Source organism: Lynx canadensis, chromosome D2 (genome assembly GCF_007474595.2).
Source record: "Lynx canadensis isolate LIC74 chromosome D2, mLynCan4.pri.v2, whole genome shotgun sequence".
NCBI classification, from domain to species: domain Eukaryota; kingdom Metazoa; phylum Chordata; class Mammalia; order Carnivora; family Felidae; genus Lynx; species Lynx canadensis.
In genome coordinates this window covers 54,547,067-54,566,376 of record NC_044313.2, presented here as the reverse complement: position 1 = coordinate 54,566,376, position 19,310 = coordinate 54,547,067, and the positions used below count along the sequence as shown (strand labels likewise).

Sequence of the window (19,310 nt, the reverse complement as noted above, 5' to 3'; positions counted from 1 at the left end):
TTTCCGACCTTCTGGGGGAGGAGGGCGGGCTGTGGGGCGGTGTGGGAAGTACGTCTGGGAAGACTGTGCAGCCAGAGATGGAAAGAAACTTGTAACTTTCCCCCTGCTCTAGATCTGGAATGGGCTCTAGCTCCTGGCTGGGGAGGAGGGAGATTCTGAATATTTTACTCACAGCAGGGATGGAGAGGGAGCAAAACAAGGGGAACCAGAGGTTATTAGGGAACCCCAGGATCCTGGCCTGATTAAGCCCCTTACCTTTTGCCTGGATGGAATCAGCCTTGGAACAACACTTGTGACCTTAGTGGCTGTCGGCTGGGGCAAGGGGTGAGGAGGACATTTGGGACCATCACCAAAGACTCCTAGGTGGTATGAGCTGGGCCGTGTCCGAAGCAACAGGTGTTTGTGGCCCATCACCTCAGCCCCCTTGTTCAACGCAGACCCACCAAGGCCAATCACATAATAAACGTATATTTATAGATGTACAATTTTAGAATTCTAATTCAAGAAATACAGCTTCTCAAGGGATCCTTTAGGATCTATGTTCTTATTGCACATGGGTCAGCCCACCTAGGGACATCTACCAAGATCAGACGGTAGGGGTGGTGGGGGCAGAGCACCAGGGCCACCGCGGCGAGGGGGGGGGTACTCTTGCCCACGTCCACTTCTTATCATCTCTCTGGGCCGGGGTGGCTGCTGCATCACAGGGCAGGATCTTGTTCAAAAACCAGATCTGACATTTCTTTACCAAGCTTCCTTTCCCAGCAAGAATCTTTGTTCATTGGGGGCGGGGGGCGGGGGGCTTAAAAAAAAAAAAAGAGCCAAGAGAAACTCTGAGAGGATGGTTATCACCTCCTGGCTGGCAGCTTGGGGAAGTAAGGCTTTGGAAGGTGGCAGGCTCAATGACACACCCACTGCCAGAGGAAAATTCGGGAAAAAGAGTAATTCCAAAAGGCCCAGTATAAACCGTGGGAATAAATAAAACCTCCCTCCCTTCCCCTGGCAGCAACTGCTGTTTTGAGAAAAATCCTCACATCAAGGTGAGTATAAGAAAACCCTTCTGGTTCAGGCGCAGCCTTTGTCCAAAGTGCAACAGAAGGCCGGGTGGCATCATGTCCATGGAGGGCGGAGACAGAGGTGCCCACAGGCCCGGACTTTCTTCAGGATTCGGCTGCTGCCCCAGGGTCTCGGGCACCACCTGGCTGACTCTCGGAGGAAGAACCTTCTGGAGTCCTTGGTGCATAACTTGGGAAAAGCCAGTGGCAACAACGGAGCCGTGGCCTGTGGCATCTATAAGGCAAAACCCACTTTGGGACTAAGAGGGGGGCAGGTGGCTAGGCAAAACCCGGTCCGCCTCTCTAACCCTGTTTTCTGTGGCGGAGGGACAGAGAGCTCCTGGGCTCCAGGACTAAGAGCCCACCTGAGCTGGCCAAAGCTTGAGGAGGGCGGCCTCCCACCGGCAGGCTGCCAGGGGCCTCACCATGACTCAGTACTGACATGGTACCTGGCCCTAGGGGCACTTTCTCCCCTGGAAGCCTGCTCCCCTCCAGCTTCACCATAAAGCTGGCAACCTCCAAGTTCTCTACAGACTTACACTATCATGATTACTGCTGCCACCAAAAGCAGGCTCGGTTTGAGGGGAACATTAAAAGCTACGACCCGACTTTCCTTCCACTGTCAGCCGTGGCATAATGTCCAGCCGCTGAAGGAACAGGCTGCCTTCCCCAAACACGCCTCATTTTCTAAAACAGGGAAGAAATCAGCTAAACAACTTAATCAAATTCCTGCATAGTTTAAAAAGTAGACTATATATATATATATCTTTATATATGCTATTTACATATAAATAGATATATATAGATATACATATATATACACACACACACACACACATATGCACGCTCTGTAAATTACATTCTATGGAGAGTTCTTGTTCCTCCTCCTCCTATCCTTGGCCAACGCCTCTGACTGGCTTCCACGGAGAGGTGACTGGTGGTGGCTCCTGGGAGGGGGAGGAAGGCAGTTGGGCGCCCCCTCCCCCAGCCCTTTCCACAGACATTTGCTGCAAGTTTTACATTCTACTTTCGTTGCCATGGTTTCCGTATCCTAGGAGCAGCCGAAGTGGAGCCTCGGCCAGCCCTGGGAGGGAGGGAAGCAGCCCCGTGGCAGGTTTTCCTGTCCTAAGGCCTTTCAGCATTTACTGGGTGAGAGAGAGGGCAGTTGTGTGCGGTGTTCGGCCTCCAATTCCACTTTAATTTTTTTTCTTTTTATGTCTTTCCTTAAATATACAGTCCATCACCTTGGCTCAGTGCATGTCACCAAAAATTCTCCAGGGATTTCATGGTCTGGGGAGGAGAGTGGTAACAGTTAGCCTGGCAGTCCCTCGGCCTGGAGCCTCTAGCTCAGCCCGCACAAACAAGCCGACCTCCTGGCTGCTGTCCTGCCCACCTCAGCCCCAACCTGTCTCCCTCCTGCACTCTGTCACTCTCGAGGAGGCGTAGCAGATGGCCTCCAAGCACAGCTGGACCCCTGCCGAAGGGGACACAGGCAGAGGATGGATGGGCAGGTAACCAACCCAGAAGAGAACCTTTACTGGCTCTGCCTACCCTCTTCTGGGCTGGGTCCAGTGTGTCCCCTCTGGCAAATGCTGGAAGCGGAGCTCACTGCCCACATGCAGGGGTAAAGGAGGAGTGGAGTCTGCTACCAGCAACTTGCATTTCCCACCCCACCCCCCCGCTTTCTGTGCTAAAGGCTCTGCGTTCGACCGTAAACTCATGACCTTCTGTTCTCTTCCTCAGACCACAGGTGAGGTGCCCGGGCAGGCCGGATGCCTGCGGCTTCCAGGCTGCCAGGTGCACTGGTACGTGAGAGAGTGCCTCTGATTCCACCAGAGGGCCAGTGGTCAGGGCAACGGGCCTCTCCCGCTCCCAGCCTGTAGGCGCCCTCCCTGGCCTACTGTGGGGCTGCCCATCCATCTTGCTCCATTTCCTCCTGCCTGGAAGGGCAGAGGAAGAGGATGGGATCTTGGCCCACTGGCTCTCACGTGTTTCTTCTTGCCGTCAGGTGGAGACTGTGTGTGGAGGGGGCTATCTTGGGACCAGTAATACTTGGTGGCCTAAATACCAGAGCATAGACAATAGTCTACTGGCCCTAGGGAAAGGGCCATGGTGACTTGGTGGCTCGCTCAGACCAGGGAGGCAGGGGTGGCCCTTAGCCGTGGCCTTGAGGTCCCCCTTCTGCCTGATTCTCCGGCACCCCACGCTCCCAGAGCCAGGGAATTGGGAGGGGGCAGTAGACAGTAGCACTGGAGCCTGAACCAGACCTTGGTTTCTGAGCACACCCTAGAGCTGCCCCAGCTCTGCAGGCTGGAGGTCAGGCTGGGGAAAAGGAGTCTGTGCCATAATCAACAGGCTATTTTCCTCTCTCCCTCCCACCCTCCTCTGCCTTATGACCAGGGCCAAAGCTGCCAGGAATTGCAGGGCAGAGGAGGCCCTGGCTCATACTTGGACCTCGGTGGCGTGGCTGGCCCAGGACTATCCATGCAGGGAGGCCTGCACCTCTGACAGTCGGTTACAGCTTGGGGTGCCCATCTTCTGTGCTTTGTGGTACATATCTGTGTCACCGAAGTAGCGGGCCCGGTACAGCAAGCCTTCCTCTGCAAAGCAATGGGGCAGAGTTTAGGGCACACCTGGTATCCCCCAAGGGTCACTGGAGCACTTGCCTAGCCTGTGGGGGTGGGAGGAAGACTGTTACAGGCCCCAGAGCTGGCGCAGAGCTGGCCTCCCTTTAGGAAAGGCCCCGGAGAGCACACTATGGTCCCAGCTTGGGAGAGAACAGAGGCCCCTTTCTACAGACTTAGGTGAGATCAGCCGAGGAAAGAACCTGTCGTTCTGGTTAGACCTCCCTAGGGTCCCACAGATACAGCTGGATGGCCAGTCACTAGGTGGCCAGGACACGTGCTCCAATCCATCTCAACACACTTACCTCTGGCAGCCACACTCAGGCTGACGGAAGTGACTTACGGGAACCTGGAGGAAATCTCCAGGTGGCCCCTGGCTCCCGGCCCCAAGGAAACAGGGTGGGGTCCCATTTTTGGCTGGGAGGTGGCTGGTGCGAGGCAGTGCCAGGCGCTGGGTCCACAAATCTCTGGTGAGCAGGGCTTTCTCCTTCCCTGCGCTCAAGCTCTGTCCCTGCAACACACACGCACTCACTCTGCTGCTTCTCCTTCCAGCAGTTGTTTCGGAGGTTGGCGATATAGTCGTCTTCCACATTCCGTTCAACTGTTTTGAGGCTGGAGCCTGTGTACTCCTTGGAGAAGGTGTCTGCCACGTAGTAGACGACGTTCAGGTGGTCAGTGACTCGCCTGTGGACGTGGCCCACCGACCTGGCCGGAAATACATCAGGCACAAAGTGGGCCCAGGTCCCCAGCCCCACGGCAGCTCTAAGGATGACAGGGTCCCCCAACAGGAGGTACCGCACAGGCCACAGGGCTGGCTTCCCTCCAAAACTGGAGAGGAACTCGCACAGCACCCAAAATGAGGGTCTGAAGGAAAGGCAGGGTGTCCCTCCTGTCTAAGTGGTCCAGACTACGGCCAGCCCTTCCTCAGGCTCTCTGCTTACCACACGGCTGACCTGGGGCCTGTGGGAGGAGCCCCTTTTGAGAGGCCCCGGTCAGTGCAGCAGGGGAGCCTGGGCTCTGCCTCTGATTAGGGGTGTGAGTCGGGGTCCCAGTGCCTCCATTTCCACATTCCTCCCCTAAGCTCATTGTTGCCCAGGGCCTGCCTGCCTACCCAGGAACTCCCAATCGGGTTAAGAGGCTTAGGAACAACAAGACACAAGGACTCCAAGGACCTCTGTCCTTCCAGCTTTTGGTCCTATCTTCCAGCTCCACCCGCAGGCTCTGTAGGCAGAGTCGTGACACGCAGCAGACAGGAGACAGTTCGGGTGTGGGGGGGCGAACAGCCCCTACCTGCCCTCTGCTGCCTCTCCAGCTTCAGAGAGAAGGGCTGGTGACAGGCCACGGAGAACCTATGTTGCCTGGTGTGGGTCCAGCCACCCGACTGTGCCCCCTGGTGGCCGAGAGGAAGGCTGCCAGGCTCCGAAACAGGGCCAGGCCACTTTGGGGGAACAGAGGGTTCCCACCAATAGAAGCTGAGCACCCACTATGTAACTATGTATCAGATGCGGTGCCAGATGCTGGAAATAAATGAGGGGAGCTGATGCCTTAAAAGGCCAAATAACTTGCCCAAGTTCACTACTGGCAGCTGAGACCATAAATTCATTGAACAAATACTGTTGAATGTTTCTCTCGAGCCTGGCATAAAACAAACAAAAAACAAAAAAACAAACCTTTTGCTTATTTATTTTAAAGTAATCTCTATACCTCGCATGGGGTTCAAACTCAAGACTCTGAGATCAAGAGTCTCATGCTCCACCGACTGAGCCAGCCAGGTGCCCCAAACCTGGCATTTTAAGTGTCTGTGACTCATTTCATTTCCACAAGCACATAGATGTTATTCGCATTGCACAGATGAGGACATCAAAGCTCAGAGAAGTCATGTAACTTGTCTAGGGTCACACAGCTGCTTAGTTAATAAAGTAGCTGGGATTCAAATCCACCTTTGTTCTGATTCTAGAACCCCTGTTCTTTCCACGGCCCCAAGGCCCACCACCCACAACTTAAGAGCACAGGTTCTTATCTCAAGGTCAGCAGATAAGATGGGGGGAAGTGTCATGAAGCTTGTGAAATCATATGCAAAGTTGTGTATATGTGTAGTGTTTGAGGGAAGAGATCTGCAGTTCTCATTGCATTTTCTTAGGGGACTGGGATACTAAAAAGATCAAGAACCTAATCTCAACAGGGCAAGTGTATTTCCTTGATTCTAAGCCAGATTTCCGCATTGTGATCAACGACCCCGCAGGATAGGAAGGAAGGCGCCCGATGCGGGTTGAGGATCCGAAGCCCCTGTCTGCCTACCACCCCATCCCCAGCGGTGGGTACTCACGGCCTTGGGCTCAGGCTGTATGGGGGACTGGAGACCATGAGCTGGCTGAGCGCCGACACGAGGATCAGGATGAGGATGGGCATCAGCTGAACAAACACCCCCAGCCCGCCCTGGAGGAAAGAACCAATGGTCACTCAGCGGACCTGGTGGGAGTGTGGCATAGGCCGCGATCACCGCCAGCTTCCCTGGCACAAAGGAGCCTGGGCGGCAGGAGGAAGACGCTGCTAACTGCGCCACGGGCCCCCCAAACACAGAAGCTCCTCCACCTGCCGGTTTCCGCAGAGGAATACAAAGTAGCAACTGGTGTTAAATACAGGAAAAGGGTGCCTGGATGTATTTACTTATCTGAGAACACCAAAAAAAATGAGCTAAAGAGGCTTCCTCCATGAGAACGGTAGGCAGGGCTGGAGGGAAATTTTCACTATATACATATTTTTTTTGGATTTTGCACCATATAACTATATTACCGATTTAAAAACTGCCAGTTAAAAAATTGTAGATATGAACAAATTTGTTCATATTTGTAAATATGAACAAATTTAAAAAACTCTTCCGTATGTTAAATACAAACACACACACTAAGTTTAAAAAATAAATAGATAAAAACCTAAGAGCAATAGGGAACCCCTCTGTCTGCCATAATTTTAAAGGCTGTGGAATTGTCTGCAGTATTTTAATTTTAGTCCGCTAGCTGTTCTTTAACCCGTGGCATTCAAAATGTTTTTGAAGCATTGTCTTGCTATAGCTTTTGTATACATTTTTTAAGAGTGCCGAAAAGAAGAAGATTCAACAACCTTTGTCATCCTTTACAATTCTCTCGTGAAGTTTCACTTCCCATTGCTTGGAAAATGTCACTTTGGCCTTATGAACAAATGGACTGCACAAAGGCCAATCACACTCAAACCTGTCTGTAGGTGGAGAAGTTTCTGCATTACATTTCCTGACAGAAGCCATCAAATCCCCACTCCTTCTGGGCAGCACTGTGGAGTGTGGCTCCCTCTAGTGCCGCTCAGTAGAATGGCAAGGGGGAACCAAGATGGCTCCTTAGCCGAGAACCGTGGGGGCACTGCCCCTCGGAGGACAGACAGCTGGGGATGTCACTCCCCCTTCAGGCCTCACACCCTGGGTGGGGCTTGGCACCCTCCCCCTGCTCTCCCGGTGCCTTCCTCACTCACGTCACCCTGGTTCTCCCTGCGGTCCTGCCTTTGCTGGTAGGTATAGCGCATGCGGCCGTTGCTGTAGACATGGACGTTACCTGGAGGTCAGAGGGACTGAGTCAGGGGGTGGGGCTGCAGGAAAAGGGAGAGGCTGTCTTCCAGTCTCCCACCATCACCCCCAGGGAGACCTGGCTGCAGGGGGTGGGGTGGGGTGGGGTACTTACTAGACGGAAAGCCACCGCCAAAGAACATGTTGAAGAGGTCTTCGGGGGAGATATCGGCCTCAAAGCCACGGTGGAAGTCCCCGTGCCCGTGGCCATGCCGCGCTGCCTGGTTCTTGTCATCACCGAACTGGTCATACTGTTTCCTTTTCTCTGGGTTACTAAGTACCGCATATGCTGTGCCGATAGCTAGAAAGGAGCCAGAAGTCAGGCTTGGAGACGGTGGGCATGGAGGTGGAGGTGCCCCTGGCAGCCAATAGCTCCTTTCTTTCAGGTACTCAAGTGGTGCCTTAGGAAGGAGTCCTTGGGGCCAGAGGGGAGTTTGGCTGTTGGGCCCGTGTCGGGAGGGGTGCAGGCAGGAATACCTCTAAGTGGATCTGGGTGGTCTGGGCCTGGCGGAAGATGAACCCTCAGGCTCCTCGTGCTCCACCTCATGACAGTGGTTGAGCTTTTTCTCTGCCTCAGGCCCCTTATGGGCATTATCTTATTTACTCCTACAGCAACTGTCAGGAAGGGCCAGATCCCCAGGTTCTAGTCAAAACTTCACCGTTGGTAGTGTGGCCTGGTGAGCCCTCTCCTCCCTGGGGTCCAGGTCCCAGCTGCTGTTCCTCGGCGTGGCCCCAAGGCCTCCCCAGGAAAAGCTCCCCAGGTGGGAAACCTGTGCCTCAAAGGACCCTGCTCCGGGCCCTCCCGAGTCTCTTGCTCCTTCTCAAGCGGCTCACTCTCTCAAGGGAGTGGGTCAAAGCGGCTGCATCTGCTTCAAAACCTGCCACCCTTGCAGGAAGGAGAATCCCCCCCCTCCTGCCATGGTGACAAGGTCCCAGGGCCAGATCTGGCGTCTTGGTGCCTGCGGGGCTGCAGGCAGGAGTCAGGGCTGGAGCAACGTTCACCACAGCCGCCCTGCCTCCCTGCTTCTCTTCACCGTCTCCCTCGGGGGCAGGCTGACAGGCAGCAGTGGGGTGACGCCTGCACAGTACCCCACACCCACACGCAGCAGGACCAACCCCAAGCACCTGGAATGCAGCACCTGGGGTGGAGCCTAGGAAACAGCACACCAGGTCTTAGGGTGTGCTCTGCCACGGGCTCCCTACTTGGCTGCGGTCACTGCCTCGTAGGCACACACTGTGAGTGTGTGTTATGTGTGAGTGTGTGTGCACTGCAGGGCTGGCTGTGGCTGCTGGTGATGGGGAGGCCACCAGGCCCCAAGCCCACTGACCTGAGGCTTCCTTGCCCCTCAGCACAGGGAAACCGGTAGCAATATCCCAAGATGGGGACGTGCATACAGGTGAGTCAGGAGGCCTGCTTCTGACCCTCAACTGCTCTGGGACCTTGGAAAAGCCACTGGTCGGTCCTCTCTTGCCTCAGCTCCCCTCCTGTAAGCCCTGGGGAACGAAGAGGAAGGGGAGGCTATCTGAGCTCTGAGGCTCTATGCTAGAGGCGGCTACTAGGACTTTCTTCCCAGGAAGCAGGTCCTGAGCCCAGGGCACGTGGGTCCAAGGCCACTGACTCCTTCCCAAGGACAGGAGATGAAAAACACCAAGCACCGGGAAACCAAGGCTAGCTTACCTTTGAAAGCTTCAGTGGCGCCAGGTGCGTGGTTCTTGTCTGGGTGGAACTTGAGGGCCAGCTTGCGGTAGGCCTTCTTCAGGTCCTCATCGGAGGCCCCTCTGCTCACCCCCAGGATCTCATAGTAATCCTTACACTGCTTGACCCTGGGGGAGAGGGTAGAGAGGGCCCAGGGCCGTGAGGTGAGGTGGGGGAGAGCAGTATGGGCGCACAGTAGGGCTCGGCCGTCAGTTCCTCTAGGTCCCTCGGGGGCAAGGGGGCCTCAGTAAGCTCCACCTGGAACGGGGAGCTAGGTAGGGCCCAGTGGAAACACCTGGAATACACTTAGGATTTAAGAGGGGGGCAGCTGCAGTCTTTCAGGCCAGGAACCATTTCCCTTCGCTAACAGCACCTTCACCGGAGGCCACCTCAGAAGGACTGTCAGTGTGTGTGTGGGGCCTACCCAAGCCCTGGAGGGATAACCGTCTCCTGTCTCCATTCTGTGCCACACAGGCCCTGGTCTGAAAGGGTCTTTGTTAGGGGTGGGGGAGAAGCTGGAAGGGGAGCCCACGCCCCATCTCTGTCTGATCAACAGAGCTATGTAAAGAGGCCAGGCTCGCCTGGCCAGCGGCAGAGTCAGCATTTCCAGCCTCTGCTGTGGGCTGACTTGGCGGGAGGGGACAGCAGAGCCCTGATTCCCACGCTGTATCCCAGGGCCGGTGGGCCCGCCCAGCTGGACCTCCTCCATCCTCAGGACCCTCCCAGGGCCCATCCAGACCACGGGCAGATGTGAGGCGGGGGCCACGCTGCAGGAAGCCTTCTCTAGATCTGAAAACTTGCCAATGGCGCTGGGCTCCGGCCCCTCTACCTTTTCACTGCTGCTACTTGCTCCGCAGTGTAGCCTTTGGTGCCCTCTCCTCCTCCAGCTTCTCCGTTGGCCGCGGGGGCTTCGGCCCCACCTGCTTTCCTGTGGGTGGTGTCTGTGGGTTGGGGATGGTCACTGGTAGACTGTGGTTTCTGGTTGAGGGACTCGATCAGGGCTGTGCAAGGCAAACAAACCATTCAGGGCTCTTGTTGCAGCAAAGCCACATGCCGTGGCTGAGGGCCTGCCTGGTCCTGGGAGAGGCCAGGGCCGCCCACATCCCACCTGCTTCTTCTCCCAGCAAAGCCAGTAGCTCCCTCCCCAACTTGGGCCTGGGCGGGGTGCAGGGGGTGGGGGAGGGCTAGTGGGACAGTCGCCTGCTCTCGTGAGTTGTCAGGGTATGGGTTGTTTTAGATCTTTTTTTTGTTGTTGTTTTTAAGATTTTATTTTAATTAATCTCTATACCCAAAGTGGGGCTCAAACTTACAACCCCACAAGGGTCGCATACTCTACCGACTGCTCCAGCCAGGCACCCCTGGGTATGGGTTATTTTAAAACTCCCCATAAAAACAAACCATTAGCCCTTCAGGCTTAAAAAAATCCCAAAGTGGTATGTTTCACAGACCCTGCTGAGTGCAGAGAGAGGCAAGTGCTCCGCCTATGTCAGTGGGGACCACACTTGGCAGGACCATCTGTTTCTGCTGGGACTGGGGGGAAAGGCCTTCTGGAGACCTTCACTTAGCTGTGAAGGGGGATGGGGGCAATGAATGTGCTCCAGGGCCAGGGACGGCACGAGACTCCGGATGAAGACCTCTCCTCTGCTACTTGCTATTCCTTACACTTTTCAAGTGGCTGGCCATGTCAAACGTCATACTGCAATGTTCAGAGTCTATGCAGGGCATTAGCTATCATCCTCAGATAGGGTCCCAGTGACTCCAACCCAAGTCTGTGGTTCCTGCTGACTCAGTGACAAAGAGCCCAGATCTCTGGCAAAAGTTCCCTGCACCCATTGATTCCAGGCACGAAATCAGTTCTGGAAACCCCAGTCATGCCTGGGGTACAGTGCCCTGGGAAGCCAGGCACCTGGACCTCTGCAGGGACCCAGGACACTGTGCTGAGGAAGGACAGCAGTGCCCTCGGCTGGTCCCCAGCTTCTTTCAAACACGCCAGGAGCCTGCTGGGCTCAAGGCACTGTGCTGGGTGTTAGACACCCTCTAACGCAATGCACCTGGGTCTCACAGGCGGGGCCTGGAGCAGGGCTCGCTGGGAGCAGAACACTGGGACTCAAGTGGACCACTGTGCCCTGAGCCACTGCTGTCTTAGGTGCAGCAAACTCACAGGATCTCACTGGGTCGGGAGCTGGCAGTCAAGCTTGCCTCGCAGGAGGGATGTGAAGGACTCCTGTAGCAAACCCCAAGGGTACGCACTGAGAAGAGTAACCGTAATGAGTGCTCACTATGTGTTAGGCAGGCCCAGGCTCTGCCTCTACTAGTTCATTTAATCTTGACAATGGCCTCAGAAGTAGGTCTTATTACCACCATCCCCACGATAAAGGAGGAGCTGTCTCAGGTCATGATCTCACGGTTTGTGGGTTCTAGACCCGCATCAGGCTCTGTGCCGACAGTTCAGAGCCCAGAGCCTGCTTCGGATTCTGTGTTTCCTCTCTCTTTGCCCCTCCCCTACTCACACGCGTGCTCTCTCTCTGTCCAAAATAAATAATCATTAAAAAAGAAAAGTTAAAGAAGGAGCTGTGTGTTTGATCCATTGGCCCGTGGCTGCACAAGCTGGGCAGTCAGCACTTAAAACGCCTGGATGTCCGGCTCCCAGAACCATGTTCTTAACTATGCTATCCTGGACCGCATGAGGCTGGCATGGGGAGCCCTCTCCAGCACAGTCCTTCCAAATAAAGAGAAGTTAAATTCAGAAAGAACTGTGTTCAAATCTCAGCTCAGTCATTCCTAGCAGTATGGCCCTGGCCGATCTATAAAATCTGTTTGAACCTGTTTCCTAAGGGATATGAGGATAATGGGTGTAACAAGGATCAAATACCATTTGTAAGCACCTGGCACAGAAACTGACAGAGTAAAAATTCAAAACTGAGTAGCTGCTGATTTATGTGACACAGGCTGATGCCTGGCCAGGGAGGCGACCCAAGCTGGGGGGGCCAGGGAGCTCCAGGGCTTAGGAAGGCTAAGTCTCAGCACCTGGCAGGCTTTGGACCCAACCGTAACCATGAAATTTCAGGCTGTCCCAGATGCCAGGTCCATACCAAGCGAATGGCAAAGGAAGAAAAAGCAAAAGATGAAGAGATGCTGATGAAGATGGGGAAGAAGGGGAGCTAGTTTGCTGGATTTGGAGGGCGTTTAAAGAACTTATTTCAAGGGCTCCTGGGGGGCTCAGTCGGTTAAGCATCCGACTCTTGATCTCGGCTCAGGTCATGATCTCACGGTTTACGAGTTCGAGCCCCACATCAGGCTCTGCATTGACAGTGTGGAGCCTGCTTGGGATTCTCGGTCTCCCTCTCTTTCTGCATGCCTTTCTCTCTCAAAAATAAATAAATAAACTTAAAAAAAAAAAAGAGTTTGTTTATATCAGTTTCTCTGGAAGCCCCAGTGGTCCAGGCTGTGCTGATATACCCTAAGGAGAATATGACCAACCATTCAATTGCTATAGATACACAAAAGCATTAACCAGGAGATGGACTCACTCTAGTATTTCTCAGGGAAGATTCTGGAAACTTTTCAGGGCAGTTACATGGAGTCAGCCACTCTAATTTCTTTACACTGCAGAAGAGAGCCCAAAGGGGAATGGATGTGCTTTGGGTCACACGGAAGGTTTCTGCTTGAGTTGGCAATTCAAGATTGTTGGTTGCTGACAAGTAGGTCTCTCTCATGGCCTGGACACCCCATCTGCCAGACCTGTGGGATGTGACTGCCTCATTCTGACTCACTGTTACATCCCTCATGGCACAGGGGCTGACAGGCAAATGTCACAAAAGAGTATGACACAGCAGCTTAACGCAGCTCCGGAGTTAGACAAAGCTGGGTTCCAATCCTGACTCTACCCCTCGCCGTCAAGCTGGCAGACATCTAAAAAGCCTGGAACTTAGAGGAAGAAACCAGAGCTGCGGTGGGAGAAGTGGCAGCTGAGGCAGAGGTGAGAGCATTTCTATGGCCAAAGCCAGCAGCAGTGGTCACTCCTCCAACCCAGACTGGAGGGGCAAAGCTGTGGCTCTGACACCTGCTACCAGGGTCATCTTGGACAAGCTGATTTAGCTTCTTCATGTAAAACTGTCTCTCCCTCACGAGAGCTGCAAGAGTAAATGAGCAAATGCATATAAGAGACTTAGCACAACACTCAGTAAATACTGTTATCTGTTACTGTTCATTTTATTCCCGGGCCCTCTCTCTGTTCCTGTAGTGCTCAAAGTGGTTCGGGAAAGGGAGGCCAGCAGAGGGCAATGGCCTGGGAGTGGAGCTGGACAGTCTGGTTCCTTTGCTACTTACCATGTCATCGAATCGTCAGTGGAGGCCTGATCCCTGCCCTCGTAGGGTTGCTTTGAGGCATAAATAAGATTCAGTGAAATTCGGTGAATGGAAGGGTTGAGCGCACAGCAGGGCTCATGAAGGCCGACTGACCCGAACGGACAACCCCACCCCGGACCTCGCCAGTACCAGACCGTCTCTCACTCTGACACCGTGAAAGCAACCAATCCTTCCCTGCCCCACGTGCTGGCCTTAGTGGCTCGGGCTTCCTGATTTCGCCTGGACCCACAGTCAGTCATTTCCTAGACCCTTAGGCAGCCTAAGCTGCGAGACCATCCAAGCCAACCCTCTCTTTGTGTGCTGGGGAAACTGAGGATGTTCTCACTGGCTCCCTGAAAAACATGGTACTTTCCACCAGCGTTGCTAAGCCTCAGGCAAAGGCGATGCCAAGTGGGCTCCCAGAAAGAGACTGGTCCCGCTAGCCCTGCCCTAGGACCTCGAGGCTTAGGGCCCAGCTACTATTCCACAGTACAAGTGTCCAGCCCTTGGGCCCACCTCCTGCAGCACGAGTTTGAAATCCCTTCCTGGCCTTTTCACTGTGAGGCTCCTCCACCCTTTAAGGTTGCTCTGGACCTCCTTTCACCCTACCCTTCCCTCTGTCTGTTCTTTCACTTCTCTAAGACCAACCTTCCACCCATGCTCTCGATCCTTCCCCTCTCATTTCTCGACTCGCCCTTTCCCCACAAGGCCTGACAGTGTTGCTCACCACCTCCCTGCCACACCACTCCAGGGCCACCTGGTGGCTGCCCGCTCCTGGGAGTGCCTCCTCCCCTTGTTCTCCATCTCACTCTGTTGCTTCCCTGGTCTCTGCCCACTGGCTGAGGCCAGATGTGGCCCATGGCTGTGCTTACAGCAACATCTGCTACGCGTTCCACACTTTCACACAGTGACCCTAGCCAGGCAGGACTCCAGTGAGCTCCATCAAAATGACAATACCAGACTTTGAGCTGGAACCTGGGGCTCTCTCCTGAGCTCCCAGCTGACAGCTCCTCTGGAACATCCACCGGCATCCTGCCCCCTGCCCCGCTCTTCCCACTCACCATCCTCAACCTTACTTTCTCCTTGGCCACACAGGCTTGGATTCTGTGTCCCCAGTTCTCCTCAGCACACCTCTCTTACATAAGGCTCGGTACCTCCTCTCTGATGACCCTCTCCTCATCCGGGATGCCTTACCTCAGGTGCTCAGAGCTCCTGAAATACACAGCGCGATGAATGCTTTCCCAATTGGTTTCTGCCTTGGGTCTCTCTTCCCTTTCATTAACCCTTCTCGTCGTTCTCTTCTCAGAACGGCACCCTTATCTTATTCCTGCTATCAGAATCTTCAGTGGTCTTTTCACCAACTACAGAATAAAGTGAATACCCTGGTCTGGCAGGAAAGGATTTCCACAACCTGACCCCATCCTCCTTGCCAGCCTTAATCCTCTCTATTCAAATTACCACCTCCACAGCCTCCAAGTCTTGCTACACCCAGTCCTCCCCCAGCCTCCAGCCTCCATGTCTTTTCCCCAGTAGGTTCTTCTCCAAATCTCCTCCCTTCCTCCGAAGTGCAGTTTAAATGCTGCCTCTGTCCTGCTCCCTGACACCTTCCCTCACTGTCATCTACCATTATTTTTAAGTCCCAGTAAGGACTCACTCACTCACCCTACTGCTTGTAATTTCGCATTCAGGGATCCAACCCCAGCACTTCCTTCCACGTCACCGGACTGAACTCATGGAGGGCGAGGACTGGATCTTTCCTGTCCGTCCTTAAGTCCTTGGCGTCTAACGCTGTGCTTAATTTTTCTTTAACCGCAGTATTATTTTTTCTGTAACTTTGTCTCCTTTACTACACTGTAGGCTCCTTGAGGTGAAGGATGATGTCTTACCAGTCCTGCCTTACCACGTAGCACCAAGCAGAAGACTTTGCAAATAAAACAAAAAATGTCTGTTGCAGAGTGTCTGGGTGGCTTAGTTGGTTAAGTGTCTGACTCTTTTTTTTTTTAATGTTTATTTTTGAGAGAGAGAGAGAGAGAGAGAGAGAGCAATGGAGGGAGCAGAAAGAGAGGGAGACGGAGGAACCGAGGCAGGCTCTGCACTGACAGCACTGAGCCCGATGCAGGGCTTGAACCCATGAACCGTGAGATCATGACCTGAGCCGAAATAAAAAGTTGGACACTTGGGGCGCTGACAGCCTGTGGAGCCCACTTGGGATTCTTCCCCTCCCCTCGCCCCTCCCCCACTCACAGGTACTTGCTCTCAAAAATAAAATAAACTTAAAAAAAAAAAAAAGTCTGTTGCATTGAACAAGCGCCTGGAATGAACTCAAACCTCAAACAGCATGTGTAGGCAGCTATCTAATATTTTTTTAACCAAGATTTCTCTGTTCCAGGCCTAAGTTAACCCCAGGTCCTTGTCAGCTGAATACAGGGCTGTGGACGGTGCAAGGTGAAGTTTACAGAGAGGTATGAGGCATAGTCTCTCCAGAATAATGCGAATATGACAACTGTGCAGCAGGTGATGATTCTGCCTGAGCAAATTCCATTTCTTGAGCGCCAGGAAGGATATCCGTCCAAGCCCCTGAACTGGCCGAGGAAGCTGCTGACAGGAAGATCTCCACAGGCCATATTGTTACCATCCTTTCTTGGCTGCCTGGTTCTGAGGCTCCAGAAGCATCCAGCGTCGGACAGGATTCTGAGAGCTCATGCGCCCCCACCACCATGTGCCTCTCTTACGCAGTGTGATTTATTTCAGTAGGAAGCTTCTTGAGCAGGTGACCTCAGGAGTCCTGGCAAATACAGACTAAAACTCTCTCCAAGAGAAGGCAAACAGGCCAAAGATCAACCTGTAGTCAGGAGGGAGGAAAATTCAAGCATTCCAGGTGGCCTCTTCTGCCAGTGTTCCCCTTTCTCAATTCCAAATGCAGGCAAGGAAGGTTACGAGGCTGACTGCTGCTCTTTCATTTCACTCCTCTATTAAACATTTATACAGTCACAGGACTTTCCAATTTCTAGCTGTGTAATCGTGGGCAAGTCCCTTGCCTCTGAGAGATTTCCTTATCTATAGAACAAAGATAATGATCTTTGCTCCGCCTCCCTGATAGGGCAGGGTCAAGTGAGAAAATGCGTTGGAAAGAGCTTTCTTTCTTTTTGTTTTTAAGGATTTTATTTTTTTTAATAAAATTTTTTTTTTACAGTTTATTTATTTTTGAAAGAGACAGAGAGACAGAGCGCAAGCAGAGGAGGGGCAGAGAGAGAGGGTGACAAAGAATCTGAAGCAGGCTCCAGGCTCTGAGCTGTCAGCACAGAGCCCTAAGCAGGCTTGAACCCACGAACTGTAAGATCATGACCTCAGCCAAAATTGGAGGCTTAACCTGCTTAACCGACTGAGCCACCCAGGCGCCTCTGAACATTTTATTTTTTTAAAGTAATCTCCACACCCAACGGGGGCTTGAACTTACAACCCCCAGATCAAGAGTCGCATGCTCTACCGACTGGGTCAGACAGGCGCCCCTCAAAAGAGCTTTCTAAACAGAGAAGCCCTATGGTATTATTGTTATTCATATTGTCTGCACCAACCTTCTGATTTTCCAGATAAGGAAACCCAAGCTCAGAAAGATCACATGGTAGCAGTCAGGATAAGAACTCAGGTCTTCTGATTCTGAGCACCTGTTATGTGCCTGACGGTTTACTGCGTGGTTAACTGCTGGCACGAAACCGTATCTTTAATGGACTACCTCCTTCTCTGCTCCAGCTTGTATTTTTTTTTACCGTTTTATTTATTTTTGAGACAGAGAGAGACAGAGCATGAACAGGGGAGGAGCAGAGAGAGAGGGAGACACAGAATCTGAAACAGGCTCCGGGCTCTGAGCTGTCAGCACAGAGCCCGACGCGGGGCTCGAACTCACTGACCGTGAGATCATGACCTGAGCCGAAGTCGGACGCTTAACCAACCAAGCCACCCAGGCGCCCCTTCTCCAGCTTGTATTAAGAAAAACTTCTTTGAAGTCTTAGGTTTAAAAAAAAAAAAAAAAAAAAAAAAAAAAAAGAGTGTTCCTGGGTAGAGTGAGATGCTGAGTAGTTGGGACAACTTCACTAATCCCTCCCCGGTTTGGAAGCCTCAGCCGGGGGACACTTAGCAGTCTTGTGCTGTCCAGCCGTCCATTCGGCGGCCACAGATGGACTCTTGGGGGCCAGGGTGGGCGGGGTGGCAAGACCAGTGTCTCCGACAAGCCCCGAATCTCACAGGCGGGTGAAGAGGCTCCAGGAGTGAGGGGGCCCGCTCTCAGGGCGGACAGTCCGAGGCGGTGGTGTGGACTGGGAGAAAAAGGCAGGCTCTGGTTTCGGGACAGTGTTCCCAGGCCCTCGCCCGGAGACGCCTTTCCAGGCCTTCCGAACGTCGGAAGTCTTCTTTCCCTCTCTTCGAACCCATTCTCTCCGTCAAAGGAGTTATGTTTATTTTCCTAAACTATAATATTTCCCAGGCCGGCAACCGGCCCTGGACCACCGAATGGCCCCTTGGGAAAAGTAGTTCGATTTCGCTTCCAGGTAAGTTCCTTTCCCCCCGCCCGCCAGCGCCTTTCATCCTCGGGAACTCCAAATCTCAGAGGGTTCCACAAGCCCCCGGAAAGCTGAAGTCGCGGCCGCGCCAGCCATCAGGTGTTCAGCGTCCCGGAGAGGGGTGGGAGCGAAAGACTACACCTCCCAGCGGCCACCGCGCGTCTCAGTGCGCAGGCGTAGCCGCGCCTCGCCACCCCTCCCCCTCCTCCAACTGCTCCCCTCGGTCCGTTCCCGTATTCCCCCCATCAGTTCTAATGTCCCCTCTGTCTCTCCGGCAGCTCACACTCACCGCGAACTCGCGGCGTCGGGTACAGCCGCTGCGCCTTCTCCAGGAAGCGGAGTGCCCTGTCGGGCTGGTTGCTCTGGATGGCCTTGAGGGCGATGCTAATACAGCGCTCGGCTTCATCCTTGTTGGATTCCATGGCGGAACCAGAGCGCGGAACCAGGGAGGGGGAGGCCGGGCGAGCGGAGGGCTGCGCCAGCCGCCGGCACGTCGCGGGGCAGGCGGGCGCAGGCTGATGACACAAACCCTCCGCCCCTCCCTTTCCGAGATTTGAGCGAGGTTTGAGCGAGGGCGGAAGTGCTACCGTATGTCTTCTAAGAAGGGGACGGCTAGGAGAGGTCAAGAGGCTGCATGCCCACATTCCTGGATCCCGGAGGGTCATACTTGGGGGTCTTGAAGTCGAATATGCTTCCATTTCTTGGTAGTAATTCTGTGAGTTTGAGACGAAGGTCATTTATTCGTTCAGCAGACATTTGCCAGGCAGGGTGTACAGTGCAGAACAAAACAAAGTCCCTGCCCTCATAGAACTTACATTCTAGTGTGTGTAGGGGAGAAGGAGAGAGACAGAAATATTCAGAGAGTGCCAAATGCAATGAAGAAAATAAAAGGGAATAGAGAGTGGGAGGTGCTATTTTAAATAGGCTGATATGAAATCTCTCAGAAGCTGGCATTTTAACAGAAACCTCAAATCAGGAGAAGGAGCAGGTATTCCAGATATGACCGTCTGGAGGGAAGGAAGGATGGTCCAGGCAGAAGGAAGAGCATGCAAAGGCTCTGAAATGGGAATTTCCTTGGTGAGTTATTACAGAATCAACAAGGAGCATGTAGGATTACACTATAGACGGGAGGTTCTATCAGGCTTTCTAGTGAAAGCAGTCCTGTCAAGGTTACCCACATTGCCAACTCCATTGGACATTTCTCAGTCCTTCTATTACTTGGACTTTTAAGCAGAATTTGGTAAGCTACTACTGTAATCCAGGCGAGAATTAATGGTAACTCGGACAAGGGTAATGGTGGAGGCTGTGAGAAGTAGTCAAATTCTAGATGTATTGTGAAGACACAAATCAAAACGATTTTGCTGGTGGATTGGATGTGTGATGTGGGATTGAGGAAGAGGAGTTGAGAATGATTTCAGGGTTTTGGCCAGGGTCAGTGGTGGA

General features: G+C 53.4%; 1 protein-coding gene across 3 annotated transcripts; it reads right to left on the bottom strand.

Moving 5' to 3' along the window:
* Positions 1-452: 452 nt before the first annotated feature.
* Positions 453-18,362, bottom strand: DNAJB12 (DnaJ heat shock protein family (Hsp40) member B12). 3 transcript variants are annotated; one of them, XM_030334497.1, is made up of 9 exons: positions 18,157-18,362; positions 9,794-9,965; positions 8,947-9,092; positions 7,384-7,569; positions 7,178-7,257; positions 6,003-6,112; positions 4,209-4,381; positions 3,555-3,652; positions 453-2,342 (listed from the first exon to the last, which is right to left on the bottom strand). In XM_030334497.1, exons 1-9 carry the CDS (start codon positions 18,287-18,289, stop codon positions 2,313-2,315), a joined length of 1,128 nt encoding a protein of 375 aa, XP_030190357.1. In that variant the 5' UTR covers positions 18,290-18,362; the 3' UTR covers positions 453-2,312. The 3 variants fall into 3 exon arrangements, with proteins under 3 accessions (XP_030190357.1, XP_030190358.1, XP_030190356.1); XM_030334498.1 differs by having other exon boundaries at positions 3,501-3,652; positions 18,157-18,361; XM_030334496.1 differs by having other exon boundaries at positions 3,507-3,652; positions 18,157-18,353.
* Between the last annotated feature and the right edge of the window lie 948 nt (positions 18,363-19,310).

Excerpts from the sequence above, each read along its gene's own strand:
- DNAJB12 (XM_030334497.1), bottom strand. The coding sequence starts at position 18,289 with ATGGAATCCAACAAGGATGAAGCCGAGCGCTGTATTAGCATCGCCCTC. Across the intron at positions 4,382-6,002 it reads TACAGCCTGAGCCCAAGGCC|GTCGGTGGGCCACGTCCACA; the intron begins GTGAGTACCCAC and ends ATTTCCGGCCAG. Across the intron at positions 2,343-3,554 it reads GCTGTAACCGACTGTCAGAG|ACCATGAAATCCCTGGAGAA; the intron begins GTGCAGGCCTCC and ends TCTCCTCCCCAG.